This window comes from Aedes aegypti, chromosome 3 (genome assembly GCF_002204515.2).
Source record: "Aedes aegypti strain LVP_AGWG chromosome 3, AaegL5.0 Primary Assembly, whole genome shotgun sequence".
Lineage (NCBI taxonomy): Eukaryota > Metazoa > Arthropoda > Insecta > Diptera > Culicidae > Aedes > Aedes aegypti.
The window spans coordinates 153,202,377-153,222,470 of NC_035109.1; the positions used below are offsets into that span (position 1 = coordinate 153,202,377).

Below are 20,094 nucleotides of genomic sequence, written 5' to 3' on the forward strand. Positions count from 1 at the left end.
AGAACGCAGGCAGTGAGGGTCAAGACAACGAGGGAAATGTATACGTCAGTACTGCACACGATGGAAAACAACCAGCCACCACGGCTGGTCAGTTCAAGAACAATTAAACAGTCGGTAAGGATGATATCGGAGCTGTACTTATCGAGTTGGGCCCGGAGAAACTGGCCATGTGTATATACTGGCTAACGGCATTCAATAGCATTGACAGGGTAGATTCCTTAGCAATAAATACTATGCTCTCCAGTTACGTAGTTCAGAGTGACAGCTTTGTAAGAGGCTGAAATCTTTGAAAGATCTTTGGTGGATTCCTGGTGCAATTATCCGGAACAGTGCCCAAGTGAGATCTATAGAAGATTTCTAATATTTCGGTAAGACATACTATGCCTTATGGCAAAGATGATTGGCGGGATCTTAACGATATTTGCAATAAAAAAAAACCTGACAAAAATAGGAGCTTCCCGTATATTGTCAACTGTGGTAATTACCTTCGCAGTCGCAAATAGGTCCCTCGATAATGTCGGAGAAGTGACGTCACACATATTTTGAATTTTTTGTATAAACGAAAGGCCAGGAGGGAGGAGAAATCCACATTCAAAAATAAAAATAGTCACCGAATTACTAAAGTTTATACATTTATTATTATAGTCACAGGATTACAAAATGTTAGTCGTTTATGACTATTTTCTATCTGCCTTTTCTTTATTATGCTGTGTTTTTTTACTCTAACTGCACTTCGATTGGGATCAAGATTAGAGATGCTTTAACCTAGTTGTATTCACAAATAGCCAGCGTTGCCAACCTTCCAGATTTGTCTGGATTGTTCCAGATTCTAGAGGCTCCATTTTACAAAAATCTGGAAGATCCAGATAAAATTTGAATTGAATTTGTAAGGTTTTGTAAATAATTTGTAAGGTTCTCCACATACGGCATAAGCGATCCAGACTTTTCCAGACAAATTTTCAAAATATTCCAGATTTTTGAAAAATTGACTTGGCCTCATTGCAAATAGCATAAAAATCCCTGCAGAGTGAAAGAGAGGCAAATTGAAAATAGTCATAAATGTCTAATATTTAGTAATTGTGTGACTATCCGGTTTCTGAGTGCATGATTTATGGACAGCCCTTAAGGTTTTTTCAAGCCTGTTTCTTAGCTAGGGTTTTCAAGGCCCCTGACAAGCTATATAGGATAATGTAAAATTCGTTAGTAATCGATAACGCAACATCCGTCGTTTAAGGTGAAGTTGAATCAAAGCCAAACATGAAATTTGCAAGAGCACAAAATTTGATCGTTCTGTCACTAACTGGTGGTAACCAATTGATCAAGTTTTCAGCTTGAACCGCTGTCTGGTTCTCTAGATTTGTTCCCTTAAAAATTTGAGATGTGGCTGTCGTTTAGTGGTTAACATGTTAATAATATGAAATAATATGCCAATCGGGATTCGTACAATACGTGGTATGGGACACGGTTATATGAAAAACATAATTTCTTGCTCCAGTCCACTTTTTGGATTGCATTTGGGTCCCATAACAACTATGCAAAATTTCAGTTAGTTCGGTGAAACTATATTTTAGCACCAGCTGTTCAAATTTTGTATGGGAAGAAAGCACATTTCCATCGAGATGGAACTTCCATCATGGAGGAAGCGTCTATCACGCCAATTCACAAAACTGGAAATGTTCATGATTTTACGAACTACAGAGCAATTTATATCCTGAACTGTCTGCCGAAAGTTTTTGAGAGTATGGTATTAGATTTGTTTTACCCGACGGTGCGTAACATCATTGCAGTCGATCAGCACGGATTTATGAAAAAGCGCTCAAATACAACAAAAGTACTAAGCTACGTGTCTTTATTGGTCAATCTGATAGATAAACGACAGCAAATCGACGAAGTATACATCGACTTCTCGAAGACTTTCGATCGTGTCCCACACCAATTTGCGATCGAAAAACTTAAGCGGATTAGATTCCCTGATTGGCTGACCAAATGGTTTTCTTCGACCTCAGCAATCGCTCTGCTTCCGTAAAGCTTGGAACAGTTAAATTGGATCCGTTTTGCATTTCGTCGGGTGTTCCTGAGGGAAGCCATCTCGGTCCTCTTCTCTTCGTACTCTTTGTGAATGATCTTTGCAGCTTACTGAAAAGCATGCAGAGAGAAACGGAATGGAGGTTAACGTACAAAAATGCAACAATCCCGAAATCGCGCTCCAATTCTTTTTGAGTATTCGATGCAAAGCTGTACGTTGAAAAGAGTCTCAACTATTAAAGATCTAGGTATCACCCTGGCCAACAAACTGCGTTTCAACGAGCACATATCGTCAGTGATAGCCAAGCCCTATGCAGTACTCGGTGTTTCAATGATATTTACTACCGGGAAACAATATGTATCCTGTTGGTTCGTAGCCTTTTGGAATACGGCGTTGTGGTCTGGAGTCAGTATCACGCTGTGCAGATTGACCGCATCGATCGTGTTCAGAAATGCTTTGCCAGGTTTGCACTTCGTAGGCTACCATGGCTACTAGGAGAACATATCTTCAGAAACTTTTCGTGTTCGACCTGCTGGAGAACAACGTTGACTATCCGAATATTTAGGAAAAGCTTCGTTTCAATGCTCCAGGTAGAAGGATACGGCGTACTGACTTCTTTCGTCGATCGGCGCATCGCACACAGTATGGACAACACAAGCCACTCCGATGTTTGCTGCCAAGGTTTTAATGATGTGTATCATATGCATGATTTTAATTTGTGTAAATCTGCGTTTGAATCTAGAATTAGTCATTTAGTTTTAGTCTGTGCGATTTAAATTTATCGAAGACTGTAAATAAAAAATTATACTAGTTACGCCCTCCAACCTCCAAAATCACCCCACCAACATTCTTCTGCGTTATTCAGTTTGGCCTAGCCCCAAAAATCGCATGCGTGAAACATGTTTCGTCAAATTTCACCTAATGGAGTGGAGATATCACAATTTTGAGGTGATTGCTTGCCCTGAAAGTTGCTAAAATCACCAACACAATCTGGAAAACATATGAAAATTATACAGAGTTCAATAAAACAGGAAAACTGCATTTACGCCCTCTGCGCCACCTCCTTTACCTTTACCATATTTCCGTACAAAGTGGGCCGAAGGGTCTTAGATTTTCATGAAACTTTTTCCACAGGCAGGGCTCATCAATATATGAATAAAAAAAAATTGAGAAAAATTCAGGGTCGCTTGTTTTTTCGGAAAACTTTTTTTGTTTTCCCATTGGACATAACCCAAAAACGAAAAAAAATATCATTTCAAAAATTTCAGCGATTAAAGCATATGAAATTACCTTCTCAAAAAATATTGAAAGTTTTCCACTGATTGGAACATAGGTTTTCCGGCTTTTCTTTACGAATTTTCTCAACGGCGGAAAATTTTGTGGAAAACTGTTTCCAGTTAATGTATTTTTTTTATTCCTGAGAAAATTTGCTTTCATTTTCATAAAAAAAAACTTTGTTTCTACGATGCTTCTTTCTTGAGTTATGATTTTTCAAAGAAAAGGCTCAAAATGGCACATTTGCACATTTTTAACAAAATTGGCCATTACTCAAAAACGAAAAAAAAAACATTTCAAAAATTTCAGCGATTAAAGCTTATGAAATTATCTTCTCAAAAATATTTTTTTTTGAAAATTTTCCACGAGTTGGAGCATAGTTTTTCTGGCTTTCCGGCAGGTTTCTCAACGGTGGAAAATGTTATGGAAAACTTTTTGCAGTTAATATTTTTTTTATTCTTGAGAAAATTTGCTTTCATTTTCATAAAAAAAAAACTTTGTTTCTACGATGCTTCGTTCTTGAGTTATGATTTTTCAAAGTAAGTAGTGTCAGAGGAAAACAAAAAATTTCCAACTGAATTTTCCGGGAAAATAGGCGACCCTGAATTTCACTTCGGCAGTGTTTTTTTTTTAAGCAAATGCAAACATAAAGTAAGCATATATGCCTGAGTTATTTTGCCTATCCCCTGTACTGTCAATACTCGCATAACAGTCCCATATTCTCCGGGATTTCCTATATAAATGGGACTTTTATGCAAGTATGGGCAGTGTAGATCTTACTTAGAATCCATTCTAGAAATCCATTTTTTACTTCTTTTATTAGTATCATTTCAAACATTATATTCATTTGTTTATAAAATAAATTAAAACTTTCAATTAACTTAATCTTACTCAACCTCAAATATATAACGCATTAACCATTTGAATATTCTATTTACTTTACGAGATGTTTCGCAACAGCTGATCGCTTATTGTGGGAATAAAAATTTTACAGGAGCCGGACTGTTCACCAAATGAACTGTACTTTCCGTTTCAGATCGAAATAGTGCCAGCCCTGGAGGAACATATCAAAAGGGAGACGACTCGCAAACCCCGAGCACCAGTCAAGCGAACGTATAAAATGAAACGAGCCCAGCTGAATCAACAGCGGACGTTGGCGGAACTTAACGCGGCCCAATCGGAAACTTCGAAAGAACAATGAAGATGCAGTATCGAAAATTCAGGTTCGTTTTTGTTTGATTAATTTTCGTAGTGGTATCACTTGTCCATGCCTCATGCGGCATCTTTAGCAGGTTAAGAATTGTAATAGCATATCGGATTCGATGAATAAGACATTGAAAACTAAATTTTTCATTTAATGAAACAGATTTATTTCTCATTTTAATAAAGTGTTCTACGAACCCTTTAATTCTTAACGTTATTTATATAAATTACCATCTAAACTAGTAAGTCTTTATTTAAAATTTTGAGAATCTTCCATTTTATGAACTTTACTCGATTGTACTCAAGGGTACCGATGGTCGTTCGTAGTTTACTGTAACGAACGGTACAAGCGGAGGAGGCTCTGTCTGGCATATGTTTGTTACCTTTTTTGGTTCGACTTGTCTTAGTTTTGGGAAAAACGCTAATGGAGGAGGTTCTATCTCTACTGACGGGATGTTCTCAGAATGCCTTGGTACATTAGGGTTTTGCAAAATCAATGTATTATTTGGATTGTTTTGCGCTACCATTGGTATTTCCAATGGGCAATCAAATCCATTTACAAGCGGTCGATGTACTGCTTTTTCACTCCCTAACATCGAAGGCCTTTTGGTTAGCATATCCTTATCAATGCAATGGCTGCACGCTTGTAGAAATTGGAAAGGATCTTTGAGATCCTCAGGCATTTGTAGCCATAGGTCTTTAGCTTTTTTGATTGTTTCTTCCTGCACCACCTGAGTTTTGCTTTTCGTTTTACAGCTACTGCCAGTCATTTTTCTAAGGTTCTTATTTATTATCACATATTGTTTAGTCGCTAGCCGGGTTAACGTTTCCAGCATTTGCCAGATTGACTGTTGCTTAACATTATTCTCAAGTCGGAATTTGTGGAGAAAGTTGTTTGCTACGCAAGATGTTCCTCGTGTGTGATTAAACAAGGAAAGTCGCTTTGCTCCAACAACGGCTAGCCAGAAGGTACTCACATAGTCACAAAGACTGCGAAGATTTACCGATAAGATCTGAAAGTACAAAAAACGGTTAGTTAATTCTGAAAAGGCGTTAGCGACTTTTTGCACTCTTTTACTAATATCTTTTAAGGCCTTTTACAGTACTTGAAAAAAAAATGCGCCAGACAAAAGTGTTCGCCAAAAATCAATTTTAATTCGGATTTTCTTGAGACTTTCAGGGAATGAACTAGTACAAAAGGATTATGTTTTGGCATAATTACTTTATTCAATGTTCTTTCCTTCGCTGAAAGCCCGCACCTTTCCTCTAAGACATTTTGTGCAATGGTGGAACCAACCTTTTTGGTCACTTTCATCCATGCTTTCTTCAATTTCAGCTCGTTTTTAAACATCTTGGACGATTTTCGAACTTTGGCCTTCATTATAGCCCAAAATCTTTCCACCGGACTATTTTCTGGTGATTTTGGGGGGTTGGCTAAAATAATGTCTCGCCACCGTGAGACCGCAGGAAGTGCAACAAACGCTTCTAGAGACACTCGATGCGGTAAATTTCGCTGTTGATGGTACCTGTTGTAATGTACGGTTTACTCAGTTTACCGCATTGGCATGTGGCATCAAACCGTGATTTGGCAACGTAGAACTCCAGCCCCGGTATCTGCTTAGCGTCTGCCTTGATGTAGGTATCGTCATCCATAACCACACATTTCGGTTTCGTTAACCACTCTCGATACAGCTTCCTTGCGCGGGATTCGGCCGCCATGTTTTGTTGATCACGCCGGTTCGGTGCCTTCCAGACTTTGAATACACGAAGACAAGCTCGTTTTATGGTTTACTGAACTAACCAGCCGGAACACTTGGCCTTCAGAGCCGCGTCGCGAATCAAAAGGTTCGGATTACGCTTGAAATAATACAACACCTTCCAGGCCTTCACAGAATCAGCTGTCTTCGATTTTATTCCACTTCCAGCCAGCCGCTCGGTCGTCTGGGACTCCTTAACATATTTTACCAACCGAGAGACAGTTGTATAGGTGGTTCCCAGTTGTTCCATTAGGGCGAGCAAAAATCTCCGGCGATTTTCTTCTTTTTTCTTTGCTTTCTCAATAATTACTGAACCGATTGAAATTTTGCACTTGTAAATAATACACTTCAATCTAGTTATACCCAGATTTTCAATTTTCACCCACGGACAAAATCCCGACCACCAGTCTTCATAATTCTTTATAGATCTCTGACCTACGATGGCGATCGCTATAGCTAGGCTGACCAGAAGCTAACGACACAAAAACGGGACAAATGAAAAACAAAAACGGGACTTTGCAGAAACTACGAAGTTTGTGAAATTTTCTCTTAATTGCAAAAATTAGAAAATGTATTATGTAACAAAATGCAGCATTAACTTCGCTGATTTAAAATGAAGAATAAATAACATTTCTTTAACTAAATATTGCTCTATTATATACATTTAGAATTTCGTTTTTAAATATACTTATATAACTTTACCGTTGAGAGTTCTATTATGCGTGGGGTGCCGGTGCCATTAGTGGACTACCTAAGCTAAAAAAAATCATATCAAAATAATGAAAAGTCTTAACAGAGATCTTTTGGCGTCAACAGAGAGATTTCAACCTCTACTATATGGGAAAAATATAAAAAGAGTGATAAAACTAATTTTCCAACATTAAACCGCTTGAGCCACTATTGGTACATGGGTTCCAGTAGTTGCGCTAGTGCTTCAATAGTAGACGTTCGAGAATGATACAAGGAATTTTAAACAAAATAGTATTATTTTACATAGGTTTGACATTTTTCTCTCGGAACAGCAACTAATATCTTTCGAATGAAGCATAAAGATCATCTCTGGGACTTTTCTTCATTTTTATACATCCATTTTAAAAACTGCTTCCATCCGTTGATCCACTACTGGAACACGACGGCAACTATTGGTGAAAGGGGGCAAATTTTTTGCGTAAACTTAATTATTTATATGACTTTTTGATAAACAAAAAGCTAAAATTTTACAAATCGACTAAACTAGTGGCAATCTATTTACCAAAAATAGCACATGACGTTTTTATCGAAAAATGTTCGTTTTATTCCATAGTCCAATCTACTGGTACATTACAACCCTTGGTACCGGCACCCTATCTGTATATAAAGTTTATATTTTCATGAAAATTCTGATCACAAAGGTAAAGGACGTAAAATTGTAGATCTCTTAAAAAAATGACCGCAAAATTAAAACAAAACAGTCCAGAATTATTCTTCGTCTCTAGTTATGATCATCCACATTTACATTTTATTTACCTATAATCTTCCTGAAGATGAAAACTAGACATAGGTTTTTGATTATTGTTATGAAACAGAGTAAGTATTTAAGAGTTTTTGTCCAAAAATTTGCTAGATATCTGAATAGATTGGAATTTGAGATGTAAAAAAATCTTCTACTGAGCATAAAGAGCAGGCATTATCGCAAAAAAAAAAGTTTGACAAAAATTATTTTATTACCATGATTTTTTACGTAAATCGATCTAAGATTTAAGGGTTTTATCGATCTATATAAAAAAAAAATGAAATGGTGTTTGTATGGCATGAGTTGGCTTGAGAACTGGCTATCATATTTTGAAAATTCTTTTTCAGTTTTCCTTATTCAGTATTCCTGAAGTGCTCCGAAGCGTTCGTGTGTATAAAAAACTTAGAATGTTCACCGCTAAAATCGAAAACGAGAGTGAAGTGAACTGTTTTTTATAGTACGTTTAATGGAGTTTTTCCACAGCCTGTTTGACGGACTTTGGCGGGACCATTAGTTGTTCAAATAATCTCCTCCTTTCTAAAATATCTTATCAATTCCATATTAATCATTCTTATTAGCATGATAAGCAATGTTCATCTCCTCTTTGTTGGGCGAAAAATAATAAAAAACCCAGTAAAAAAAGCAATTTCCATCAACAATCGTTTGAAGAATTAATATTGAAAATAATTTGTCACTACTTGGAAGTGGAATGAAAATAGATTCAACTAAATATTAGGCTTCAAAAGTAGTATAAAGTAATTCATAATTTTTAAGTCGAATTTTGGGAAAAGTTGTAATCACGTTATATTCCAAAATCGCATGACTGAAATATCGAAAATATTTTCAAAAAACCATACACATTTTTAAGCTCACGCATATGCCATTTCACGACAGATTTTCAAAATTTATATTATTGAAAAAAATACATAGTTGAGACCTATTCTAAGAAAATTGGTCACAAATTGGTGAAAAATCATTTTGGGGAATGACAAAAAAAAATCAGAAAGGTATGTTGTCCACAAATACAATAAAACTACGTTCTGAAAAAATAGATGAATAAGTAGTTAAACTCTCAACAATATTTAGGAACCGTGGTATTTCATATGTTGAGCCTGTTCTTCATTTCCAAAATTACGGGACAAATTTAGCCTATTCAATAAAACGACGGGACGGCCCGTCTAGGTCGTAAAAACGGTACTGTCCCGTTAAATACAGGACGTATGGTCAGCCTAGCTATAGCGCTAATATTTGGTTACGTGATACCTGAAAATGATAACGTTTGGAATTTTGTACTATCGTTAGTTGAGCTCACTGCTTTGGTTTTGTTACCTAAATTCAATGACGAATTACTCAATGTCCTAGAAAAACAAATAGAATGCTGAACCACTCAAACCCAAATATCATATTTTGCTTCATTATGTTAAGACCATTAGAAAAATAGGGCCTCCAAGATACACGTGGAGCTTCCGGTTTAAGGCATTTCATCAGATTTTCAAAAAATATTGTAGAAATATAACCTCCAGAAGAAACATTTGCTTCACATTATGTACAAAGGCAAAAATGATATTCATTCATGACATTGAACACGAGAATAATTTCAAAGATCCTATAATATACAAAAATCCAATCAGCTTACGATCGATCGACTTACCATACTTTGCGATGCTAGATTTGACAAATGAACTATTAACATTAAATTTTAAAGCAGTTTCGACAGTGACGTACAAAGGCACTGAGTACAAGGTTGGTCAGTTCTTGACAAGTTCCGTGCACAATATGAGACAAGTTAAATTGTATGAAATTAAAGATATATTAATTACTAACGACACAGTAAACGTTGCCTGTCAACAGTGGAGCGTAGAAGAATATTCTCATCATTTTGCGTCATTTAAAGTTAGCAAACCCTTAGAAGTGTATTGCATACTGCTCGTGGATACGTTTGATGGGCCACCGATTCATGTATATAACATTAAAGGAAACAATTATATAAGACTGAAGAAATATTTTGTATGAGTAGTTAAGGCACTCTGTTTCAAACCATGTTAAAGACAAAATTTCGAACGAAAATAAAATTTTATGTGATGTTATAACTTTATTTATTCAGATCAAGGTATACGCATTATACATTCAGATTTGAGTTTTTGCTGAATACCAATAAATAATGCATATCCACTATATATTTTGCACAAATTCTCGAATCTGAATGCATTATGCGTGAACCTTGAAGTCATATACAATAATTTCAGGTATTGAAGCATTTAGTCAATTTTACTACACGGGTCTCTTCATTTTAAATGCAATCTGTGGTTCAAATTTTAACTTCGATTTGTATTTATGATTACCATGCTCTCAAAGTTGAATTTACTACACAAACATTGTTACTACAAATGCAAGAGATGGTTGAAAAATTAACTTTCTTTGCTCATCAACTTAACTATGAAACATGGTAATTTTGACAGTTTACCTCATGAGCCGTCGCCATGGTAAAAAAAAACACACATTGTGTTTGAAATGAACGCAATGGGTAGTCTGCACAAAAAAAGTGGTGCTGTGCATTTAATTCAAACCATCAACATGATATTTTTTACTACAACGCAGTTTTCAGTGTAACGGTTCAAAACGAATCTATATCGATCGCTATCGAAAATCACTGACTGGTTGACCGGGATAGTTACACACAGATAAAAATGATGCATTTTTTTCGAGTAACAGGCCTTAACCCAATACACCAATTACGTAACGCTCTAGGAGGAGGGGAAAGAGGGGGTCAAAAAATTTCAATTTTAGCGTTACGTAATAAATGGATGCTGCCCAAAATTGTTGGAATCGAGGTAGTGCCGCACATCAGGTAGAAGAATCGTCGGTTGAGAAGCATGCGTCGTCTCAGGTAAAAGTGTGGAAGATTTATCGAGAGGTATGATATTTGAAAATAACCGATCATGAAACATTAATAATTAACGTAGAAGATACTGGTAATTTAGAAGACGTTGTAAATGTAAAGTGCTGGAGGAAATATTCAAAACAAGCAATTTCGGGTCTTATCGAGAGAAATGTGGATTTTCAAGCAAATAGCGGTTCTTTAGATCAAAAATCAGCTGTTCTAACTGACGTTTTGAAAACTTGTACCAATCGATTAGTTGAACAAACAGTTGTACCATTGAAAAATTCGAACAGCTGGTACAATTTAGATCTTTTACGTCTTAAACGCAAGAGGGATAAACTGTACAAAAGAGTACTTAGGAATAATAGTGAAAATAATTGGACAAAGTACAAGATCGCGCGGAACAAATATTCGCAAAGTTTGAAACAAACACGTTGTGAATATATTCAGAGGAAAATTGATCAGCATCAAAACAACAGCAGAGAGTTATGGAAAATTTTGAAATCTTTGTTAAAGCCTAGTAAATCTAAATCGCGGTCCATAACCTTCAATGGCACAATAGAAGATTCTGAACAAGTAATAGCATGTAAATTTAATGAATACTTTGTTGATAGTGTTTCATCAATCAACCGATCCATCGAGTTAGTTGATGAACCTGATGAAATAAAACAGCCGATAAACATTAATTGTAGATTAGAAAGCTTTCACCCAATTACGATGGAAGAATTAAAACATATTTGCTTTTCTATGGGAAACATGTTGCACACATTAGAGAAAATTTTAGAACTTGTTATTAAAGGCCAGCTTTTAACGTACTTAAATAGTAACAACTTGCTGATACCGGAACAATTGGGATATCGGGAAGGTCATTCCAGTGAAACCGCATTGAACTTGGTATTGGCTAAGTGGAAAGAACAAATGGAGCGAAAGATACGATTATTGCTGTTTTTTTTTGGATCTGAAGCGCGCCTTTGAAACAATCTCTCGGCCCTTATTGTTAAAAACAATCAGGCGTTTTGGAATTTCGTGTTCTGCATATAGGGTTTCAATGCTAGTAATGGACCCCTTAGTAGCTGAAATTCATTCTAGACGCTTTTCCGCAATGATATCTCAGACGCATATACGTTTTGTGGAGTCTAACAACAAATTCAATGTCTTTACTTCATAGTACGCCTAAGAAACATACAAAATTATTCGATTTTTCCAGCGAAATATGAATTTGTAAAACTGTTGTCCGAATGCCTATTATGGACCCTCCTGGGGTCCATAATAGGATTGTTTACAAATTTGACGTTGCGTATTATGGACCCTCCATTTGATTCCCATGTAATCCGGCTAGCTGCCGACGAGCCTATTATGGACCCTCCTGGAAATGCGTATTATGGACCCTCTTGTGTGGTTTCATTTACAAAACTGTTCAAATATCTGTATTTATGCGTCTGAAACCAAATATTTTGCCTGAAACTGCTGACTAACAATGTAATCGAAGTTCTCCCGGTGGATTTTCATAGGAATAAAGTTGCTTTGAGTGTTAATTTTATGTTTTTCTGTAGGGGGTCCATAATACGCAAAGGGTCCATAACCGGCATCGACTCCCTAAATGGTTTGAAAACTATTTATCTGACAGAACCCAACGGACTGCTTTTAATGATTTTATATCCAGTCCCGTGGAGAATAACCTTGGTGTGCCACAGCGAAGTGTATTAGGGCCTATTTTATTCATTATGTACATTAATGACATGCGACGAGTCTTACGATTTTGTGATATTAATTTGTTTGCTGATGATACCGTGATATTCATTGCAGCTAAAAACATTGAATATGCCGTTTCACACTTGAATGCAGATTTACGTTCTCTGAGTAGATGGTTGAAATACAAACAATTGAAATTGAATATAAGTAAGACTAAATTCATGGTTATTTCGCGGAATCGAGTAAATGATAATGTCTCTGTGAAAATTGACGATGAGACAATTGACCGCGTGCGCGATATTAAATATCTTGGCGTGATTATTGATGACAAGTTAAAGTTTGACTCTCATATTGACAATGTTATCAAGAAAATAGCCAAAGAACACCGTATTTTTTAACCAGTGCTTCACAAAATTCTTTGTTTTTTAAAGGAATCAATGTCTTCAATTCGATGCCTATACACATCAAACGTGCAACAACACTAACACAGTTCAAAAGACTATGTATTTCACACGTCAAAGCTGCCTTTTGAACAGCTACTCTGATAAGTTTTTTAGACTTAGACTAATTTTATATCTTGACGAAGTTATCATTAACTGATATTTTGTGTGGACTAAATTGTATTTGTTTTAATATTATTGGGGCACTAATAAACTATAATGTTCGCTTCGATGATGATGATGGATTTTTTATATTTTGACGTAGTTATAGTTTACTCTTTTTTGTGAAGTCTACAGAGATTTGAGCCCCGCGCGCGGTACACAGGTATAAATGACTTTTGATTATTTATCAACCAATTTGGGGATTTAAGCTGTTGGATGATTCTATTAATTAGTAGTAAGTTGTCTGGTTGAATGTCGGAAATTTCTTGAAAATGCGAATAATGCCCATAGTTTTTGAAATCAGCTTGCGGGGTTACCAAATCTGGCAATGTTTTGGATTTTGTTGAACTTTCATGATCACTAGTAATGCTTACGAATATTGATGGTTGAGACCAACAGTGTTTTTTAAATTTGTTTTTTTGCTGTAGAGTATGGAAACTTCTAAAGTTGTTTACACCTGTTATAATAATCAGACCAAATATTGCTTGTAAATCTGGTTAACATTGATCACAATTAATTATCTAAAAGATATATCGTCTAGCTCAAACCTCTGTAGGGGTATGTGGCGGGACCATCATCATCATCATCATCATTTGGATAAGTGTGATTGAATTGTAAATATATACCTGGAATGAATAAAGAGAGTTGCAGCTGCTGATTGAGGCATCAGACTAGCTCTTCAACAAATATTAGATTTCAGCGAGCCAACTCTTATGACGATTTTTATACTTTCGTAAACAAAACCACATTTCTTCAATAGCGCTAAGCGAAAAACCAAAAGATAATGTTTCAGCAAATAAAATTGAAAATAAAAAGTTAGGGCATTCTGGACTTATAGAGAAACATTGAATTTAGTAAAGATTGCAATTTTGCAAGGATTCTGATGAGATGCCTGAATGGGCTTCGATGAATATCATGGAAGAATGCAGATGAGAATCCTAAAAAAGTTCTAATAAAAATCCTTTAGTTATTCTGATTAGAAGACTCTGATTCTGATTGGAATCCTCAGAGAAGTGTTGGATCCTTAATGGATATTGTTCAGAATCTTAAAAATATTTTGTATAGAATTCTTAAAAGCTTTCTGAGAGGATTCTGGAGAGATCCTGAGAAAGTTTTTATGTAAATTGGTGAGAATTCTAAGAATATTATTAAATTACAACTGCAACTGGAATTCTGCATATAATCTTGATAGTGTTTTGGTGAGAATTCTGAAAGAATTCTAATGGGAATCCTGGAGAAAATTCAAATAAGAATCTCAGAGATAAAAAATATATTATTTTTGTTTTTTTTTTTTAAATTGTAACGAATTGTTCAATAGTCTAAATAATATTTAAGGAATATACTTATTTCAAAAACGGTGTACCTAATATACAGACAAACCACAGATAACAGATGTTTATGTCCGATTGTAAAACTGTGTAAGACAATGATTGGTGATTTTAAGTGGCAACACAAGTAGCAACATCGTGGTGGCGCTGTTATCGCTAAGTTCCCATGGTGATGTCTGTGGTGAATATGAAACATTTCAAGATATTTATATTCACCACTGATTGCAGCAATTCGTTGTGTGGCGGCGCTAGTGTTTTCAACGTGTTTTAGTTTGAATATTTACACAAGTTTTCAGAAGATTTTTGTTCTAGCATAAACATCCGTTATCTGTGGTAAAACCATCATGCGTGAGTCAGCCGTCAAAGTCATTATTATCACTTGACATCCATCGGTTAACGATAGAAGCTGACATGATCCTTTCAATTGCTCCTCCGGCAATTTTTGAACGAACTGATCGTTGTAATCCACAGGCACAGTCACATACAAATGGAATAGATGCACGCACTTCTCCTCGCAGACCCACTATTAGCCGATTTCACAATGTGAAAGTCATGCGAGCTAGGACGTATTCATGCTCTCCAGGGAGAGATCAGAGAGCGAAATTTAACACTTCAGTCGTCGCGCTGTTGTATTTTGTACAACACTGCTGAAAAAACCTCGCTTTTCGTTCACAACAGCAGCGCGGTAGTTCTGATGGGGGCAAGCCGCGCGACGACTGGATGGTTAATAAACAGAGAATTTAAAAAGACGTTAGAGGGACTAATATGACATACCCAATTCTTCACAAGAAGCATGTTTCATGATTTGCTTGAAAATAAAAAGGGGTTCAGTACGCAGCACCCAGGTTCTACTAAGAAGTTTTGCGACAATGCCGAGAAGGTTTTGTGAGAATTCTGAAAGGATTCTGTGAGTATCCTGAGAGGATTGTGGTAAGAATCCTGTGACAATTCTGGTGAGAATCATGAAAGGATTCTGGTGAGAATCCTAACCCTGAGAGGATTCTAATAAGAATCCTGATAGGGGTCTGGTGAAAATCCTTAGATCTTTTTGATGAATTCAGAGAAGTTTCTGATGAGAATCCTAAGAGGAATCTGTTGAGAATTCTGAAAGGATTTTTCGAGAATTTCGAGAAAATTTTTAAACCAATACTGAGAGGATTCTGGTCAGAATCCTGAGTGTTTTTTTGTGAGAATCCTGAGAAGATTCTGTTGATAATCCTTGAGGAATTTTATGAGAATCCTGAGAGGATTTTGTTGAGAATCTTGAGAGGATTCTGTTTAGAATTCTAAGAGAATTCTGATGAGAATCTTAAGAGGATTCAGGTGAGAATCCTGTGAGGGTTTTAGCATAGACAAATAGACGTAACACTCAAATTATTTTCATCGCACATCAGAATAGCGCCCAATTCTATTATTTGGTAGTTGGCCGACAGGCCACTCGTGGCGCTTGCATCGCTTTTGTTCGACTTTGACGTTTGCTCACTACCGCCATCTAGTTCGCGGTTGGCCAAATAAAGTATTTTAAGCATTGGGCGTCAATGTTCACGTGACTACATTTTTAATTGTTAATTGTTCTAGCAGTTACGTCTGTTTGCCTGTGATTCTAGTGAGAACTTTGAGAGGATTCTAGTGAGGATTTTGAGTGGGTTCGGATGAGAATGCTGAGAGGGTTCTGGTGAGAATTCTTTCGAGAATCCTGAGAGAATTCTTTTGAGAATCCTGAGAGGATTCTAGTAAGAACCCTCAGAGGGTTCTGGTAAGAAACCTGAAAGGATCCTGGTGAGAATCCTAAATGGATTGTTGTGAGAATCCTGAGAGGATTCTGATGAGAATTCGGAGAGGATTTGAGAATCCTGAGAGGATTCTGGCGAGAATCCTGAGAGGATTCTGGTAAGAACCCTAAAAGGATTCTTGTGAGAATCCTGAGAGGATTCTGGTGAGAACCCTGAATGGTTTCTGGTGAGAATCCTGAGAGGGCTCTTGTGAGAATCATGAGAGGATTCTGGTTAGAATCTTGAGAGGGTTCTGGTGAGAATCCTGAAAAACTGCTGGTCACAATCTTGAGAGGGTTCTGGTAAGAAACCTGAAAGGACTCTGGTGAGAATCCTGAGAGGATTCTTTAAGAATCCTGTGATGAATTTGCTAAGGATCCTGAGAGGGTTCTGATGAGAATCATGAGAGGATCCTACACTGAAATGAATTTTATTGTAGAAACTACTGAATCCATGGTAAAATTAAGAACTGCACCAACGATTTTCAACCGACTACATTAATCTGTTAACTCTACCATAACATAGTCAACAAGAAAATATATTCTGTTTATTTAACCATAGTTGTAGTATTTATGACTAGAAATATTCTAGATTTGACAGGTTTGGCATTGTACTTTTCATCATACTGCGTTGTACGGTGGGTGTAACGGATTGAAATACAATGCTTTGTAGTCGAGGCTACTATGGACATAGTCACATTTACTACACTGCTCAGTGATTTTTATCAGATTATAGTAAACTTAACAGAATTTTGTAGTCGGTTGAAAATCGTTGGTGCTGTTCTTAATTCTACTCTGGATTCGGTAGATTATACAACAAAATTTGTTTGCGTGTAGTGACAATCCTGAGTGAGTACTGTGAGAATCCTGAGATGTGTTCGTGAGAATTCTAATGAGAATCCTGAGTGGATTCTGGTGAGAATCCTGAGAGGGTTGTGTGAGAACCCTGAGAGGATTTTGGGGAAAATCCGGAAAGAATTCTGGTTAGAGCCCCTGAGAGGGTTTTGAAGAAGTCTGAGAAGTGTATGATGAAAACCCTAGCAGGATTATGTCGTCCCCTTGATGCTACAACTAGATAACTCGAAAATCCAAATTTGGAACTATTCTACATTGAAAGTTTGACCGTTTCACAACGTGATGGAAATCAGAGGATTCTGATGAGAATTATAGCAGGATTCTGTGCGAATCACGAAAGAGTTCTGTGAGAACCATGAGAGGATTCTCTAAGAGTCTTTAGAGGATTCTGTGAGAATCCCGAGAGTGTTTTATGAGAATCCTGAGAGGATTCTATGAGAATCATGAGAGAATTCTGTGAGATTCATAGAAGGGTTCATATATAGTTCTGAGAGAAATCCTGAGAAGATACTGTGAGATTTCTGAGAGGATGCTAAGGGAACCCTGAGAGGATTCTGACAGAATTCTATGAGAATCACGATGGATTTTCTTAAAGTTCCGAGAGAATTCTGAGAGAGAGAGTTCTGAGAGAATTCTGTACATTTTGAGAGAATTCTGTAAATTTTGAGAGAATTATTTTAGAATCCTGAGAAGATTCTGAGAGTGTGCTAAGAGGATTGTTTTAGAATCCTAAAAGGATTCTGTTAGGATCTAGATTTTGTAAGAATCCTTATAGGATTCTGTGAGAACCCTGAGAGAATTCTATGAGAATCCTAAAAGGATACTGATAACTGTTCTTTAAAATATGAATTGGAATTCCGAAACCATATACACTGAACGAAATCTCCTGGTTTGAATTGAATGGTATTTGCCTCATTCGAGCCCCATATTTATTTTTAGGTCATCCAGAATGGATCATTGTGAGTTACCAATTCTTTTCGCAAATTGCTTGATTGTTAATAACAAGGGCCGAGAAATCAAGAATTCAAAAGTGCGTTTAAGATCCAAAGAAACAGCAATAAAAGTAACTTAACACTATCTCGATCATCCAGCAATTGATTGTCGATATCGATTCGTTTTGAATCGTTGGCAATCGACATCGCTGAACAACGATCTATAAAACGAATTTTACACTGGTTGGTCGGGATACGTTTTTTTTTTCCACTTTGCCAACACCATGTTCAATGCGGTTTTACAAGAACGACCTTTCCGATATTCCGATTTTTCTGGTAATACAGCGGGGATTCGCTGGTTGGAACACGACTGCCTTCCATCTAACGAATCCGACTCGTTAGTTGGAACGGCTGACAGCTGATGAAAATGCTCGCATATATACATGCACATTTGTTCTGTATATGGAGACTTCATTGCGACGATGCTTAGACGTCAAAGTTAGTTTGACATCTACTCTTGACATTCGAGTGCTTTTTAGTTGGAATATTTTCCAACCAGCGAACATCCAACCATCGAGTCATTCAATGTACCGGAGCTCCAACGAGCGAATTCCCACTGTAGCAAACTATTACTATTGAAATATGCTTACAGCTGGCGTTTTACAACAAGTTGTAAAGTTTTCTCTAATGTGTGCAACATGTTTATGAGACTAAACTCTTCGGTTTTAATCGTATCAGCAGCTTTTTGAATAGGCATCAACAAAGATTCCCTTCAAATATGTGGTACGTGCCTAGTTTGTAATGATTCATTAATCAGGTCCAGCAGATTGAGTCCGATGACATGAAAACAATCTTGTATCACTCTTGCGTTAACGTTATCTACGCCAAACTTCCAATGTTATTAGGTCAGTTTCATCAACAACGTAGGTACTTAATCAATCTGCAGGAGATATTAGGTATCGAAATCATATGTTGGTGCCTAGTAGATGGTTTGGTGTTGACTTACATTTTTCTTGTCCATCCAATTCATCAGTGAGTCGAGGGCATTTCCCATATATTCGGCTGGAAGTAGAGGCAATACCAACAACATCCTCAAGGCACTGTTCGCGTATCCACGTGGGGTTTGAACTCCGAAATTATATTCATGGTATCGTTCCAATATTGCTGCCATGTAGTGATACCAGTAAACCTTCACCGTAGTTTTCGGAAAACTCATTTCCAATGCACTATAAATCATGCCATCGGGCTCTGAAATTATCAAGTCTGGCGCCATATGCAACTGCTCTCTGATGTATGAAAATATCCTCGCCAAAATGGCATACGTTTTATCCGTCATGATGGAATAAATCACAGGAACACCTCTGTTGCAGAAAATTGCCATTCCCAGCAATACATGATACTTGGTTGATCCTCTTGTACAGACTTCCAAACTGCAATCTACAAATAAAGTATCAATTCTTCCAATCGCAACGAGGGTTCTTTTATGCCACAGGATCAGAGCTCTGTCCTCATCAGAACCAACTGTCGTTTGGTAGAACCCGTCCCTATTGCTTCCACAGTGTATCCGGAATAAATCCGACCCCTCCAACAAATTCCCCAACTCATCCATTCCGCTGGGTTCCATGGGAAGCAGTTTCCGACGTGCTTTCCTCATACAGGACTCCGCCTGCGGAAAGGTGTAAAGCATGGAAGCCTCAACATGCCGGCTGGTTGCTTCTTCTAGGTAAATTTCGTGCAGATCGGTCCTCTCTGTGGCCGCACGTCGCGATAGCGCCTTCCGGAAACGATCCACTGCCAAGCGATCCGCCTCCGGGGGGTGATCATGAGGACTGGAGTTCTGGACAACTCCGTCATCGCTTACCGTACATCGTCCAGGGCAGTTCAGTTTGTAGCGAGCGCAACGATAGTAGCTATATACAAAATCATGCAAATTTAAACCAATTTTGAAAATGTTATTTTTAAACAAAATCCCGTTTAGTTTTAACAAAAACTACAACAATTTTGTACGAAGCGAATAAAGAAACCAAAACAAAAGTGCGAACAAAAACAGTTGTGATTCACTTCCTTCCATTCATTATTGTACACGGAAAAATATTGATGGGCAGTACACGGTGAGTGGGGTTTACCCATCATTAATTTATTCTATTAGCCATTTTATGAGACGTTTCGAATCATATGTTTTCCGTTTGTTTGCCAGCTTTGAAACTTGCTGGCGGGTCCGTTTAATTACGTTTCTTCTAGCGTCACATTTGAAAAGAGCTCATTCTACAATGGCGCTCG

The 20,094-nt window shown here is 37.0% G+C and overlaps 2 protein-coding genes across 3 annotated transcripts in view; one reads left to right on the forward strand and one right to left on the reverse strand.

Moving 5' to 3' along the window:
- Positions 1-4,709, forward strand: part of LOC5577948 (U7 snRNA-associated Sm-like protein LSm10) — a 52,157-nt gene extending 47,448 nt beyond the window's left edge. For both annotated transcript variants that reach the window (XM_021852771.1, XM_021852772.1), the window contains one exon: positions 4,338-4,709. In XM_021852771.1, the coding sequence (XP_021708463.1) occupies positions 4,338-4,502 (165 nt within the window). In that variant the 3' untranslated portion in view covers positions 4,503-4,709. The remainder of the gene's footprint in view (positions 1-4,337) is intronic.
- On the reverse strand, positions 4,644-19,858 carry LOC110678984. The gene is made up of 2 exons (XM_021852770.1): positions 18,821-19,858; positions 4,644-5,517 (listed from the first exon to the last, which is right to left on the reverse strand). The coding sequence occupies exons 1-2, from the start codon at positions 19,499-19,501 to the stop codon at positions 4,792-4,794; spliced, it is 1,407 nt and encodes a 468-aa protein (XP_021708462.1). The 5' UTR covers positions 19,502-19,858; the 3' UTR covers positions 4,644-4,791.
- Between the last annotated feature and the right edge of the window lie 236 nt (positions 19,859-20,094).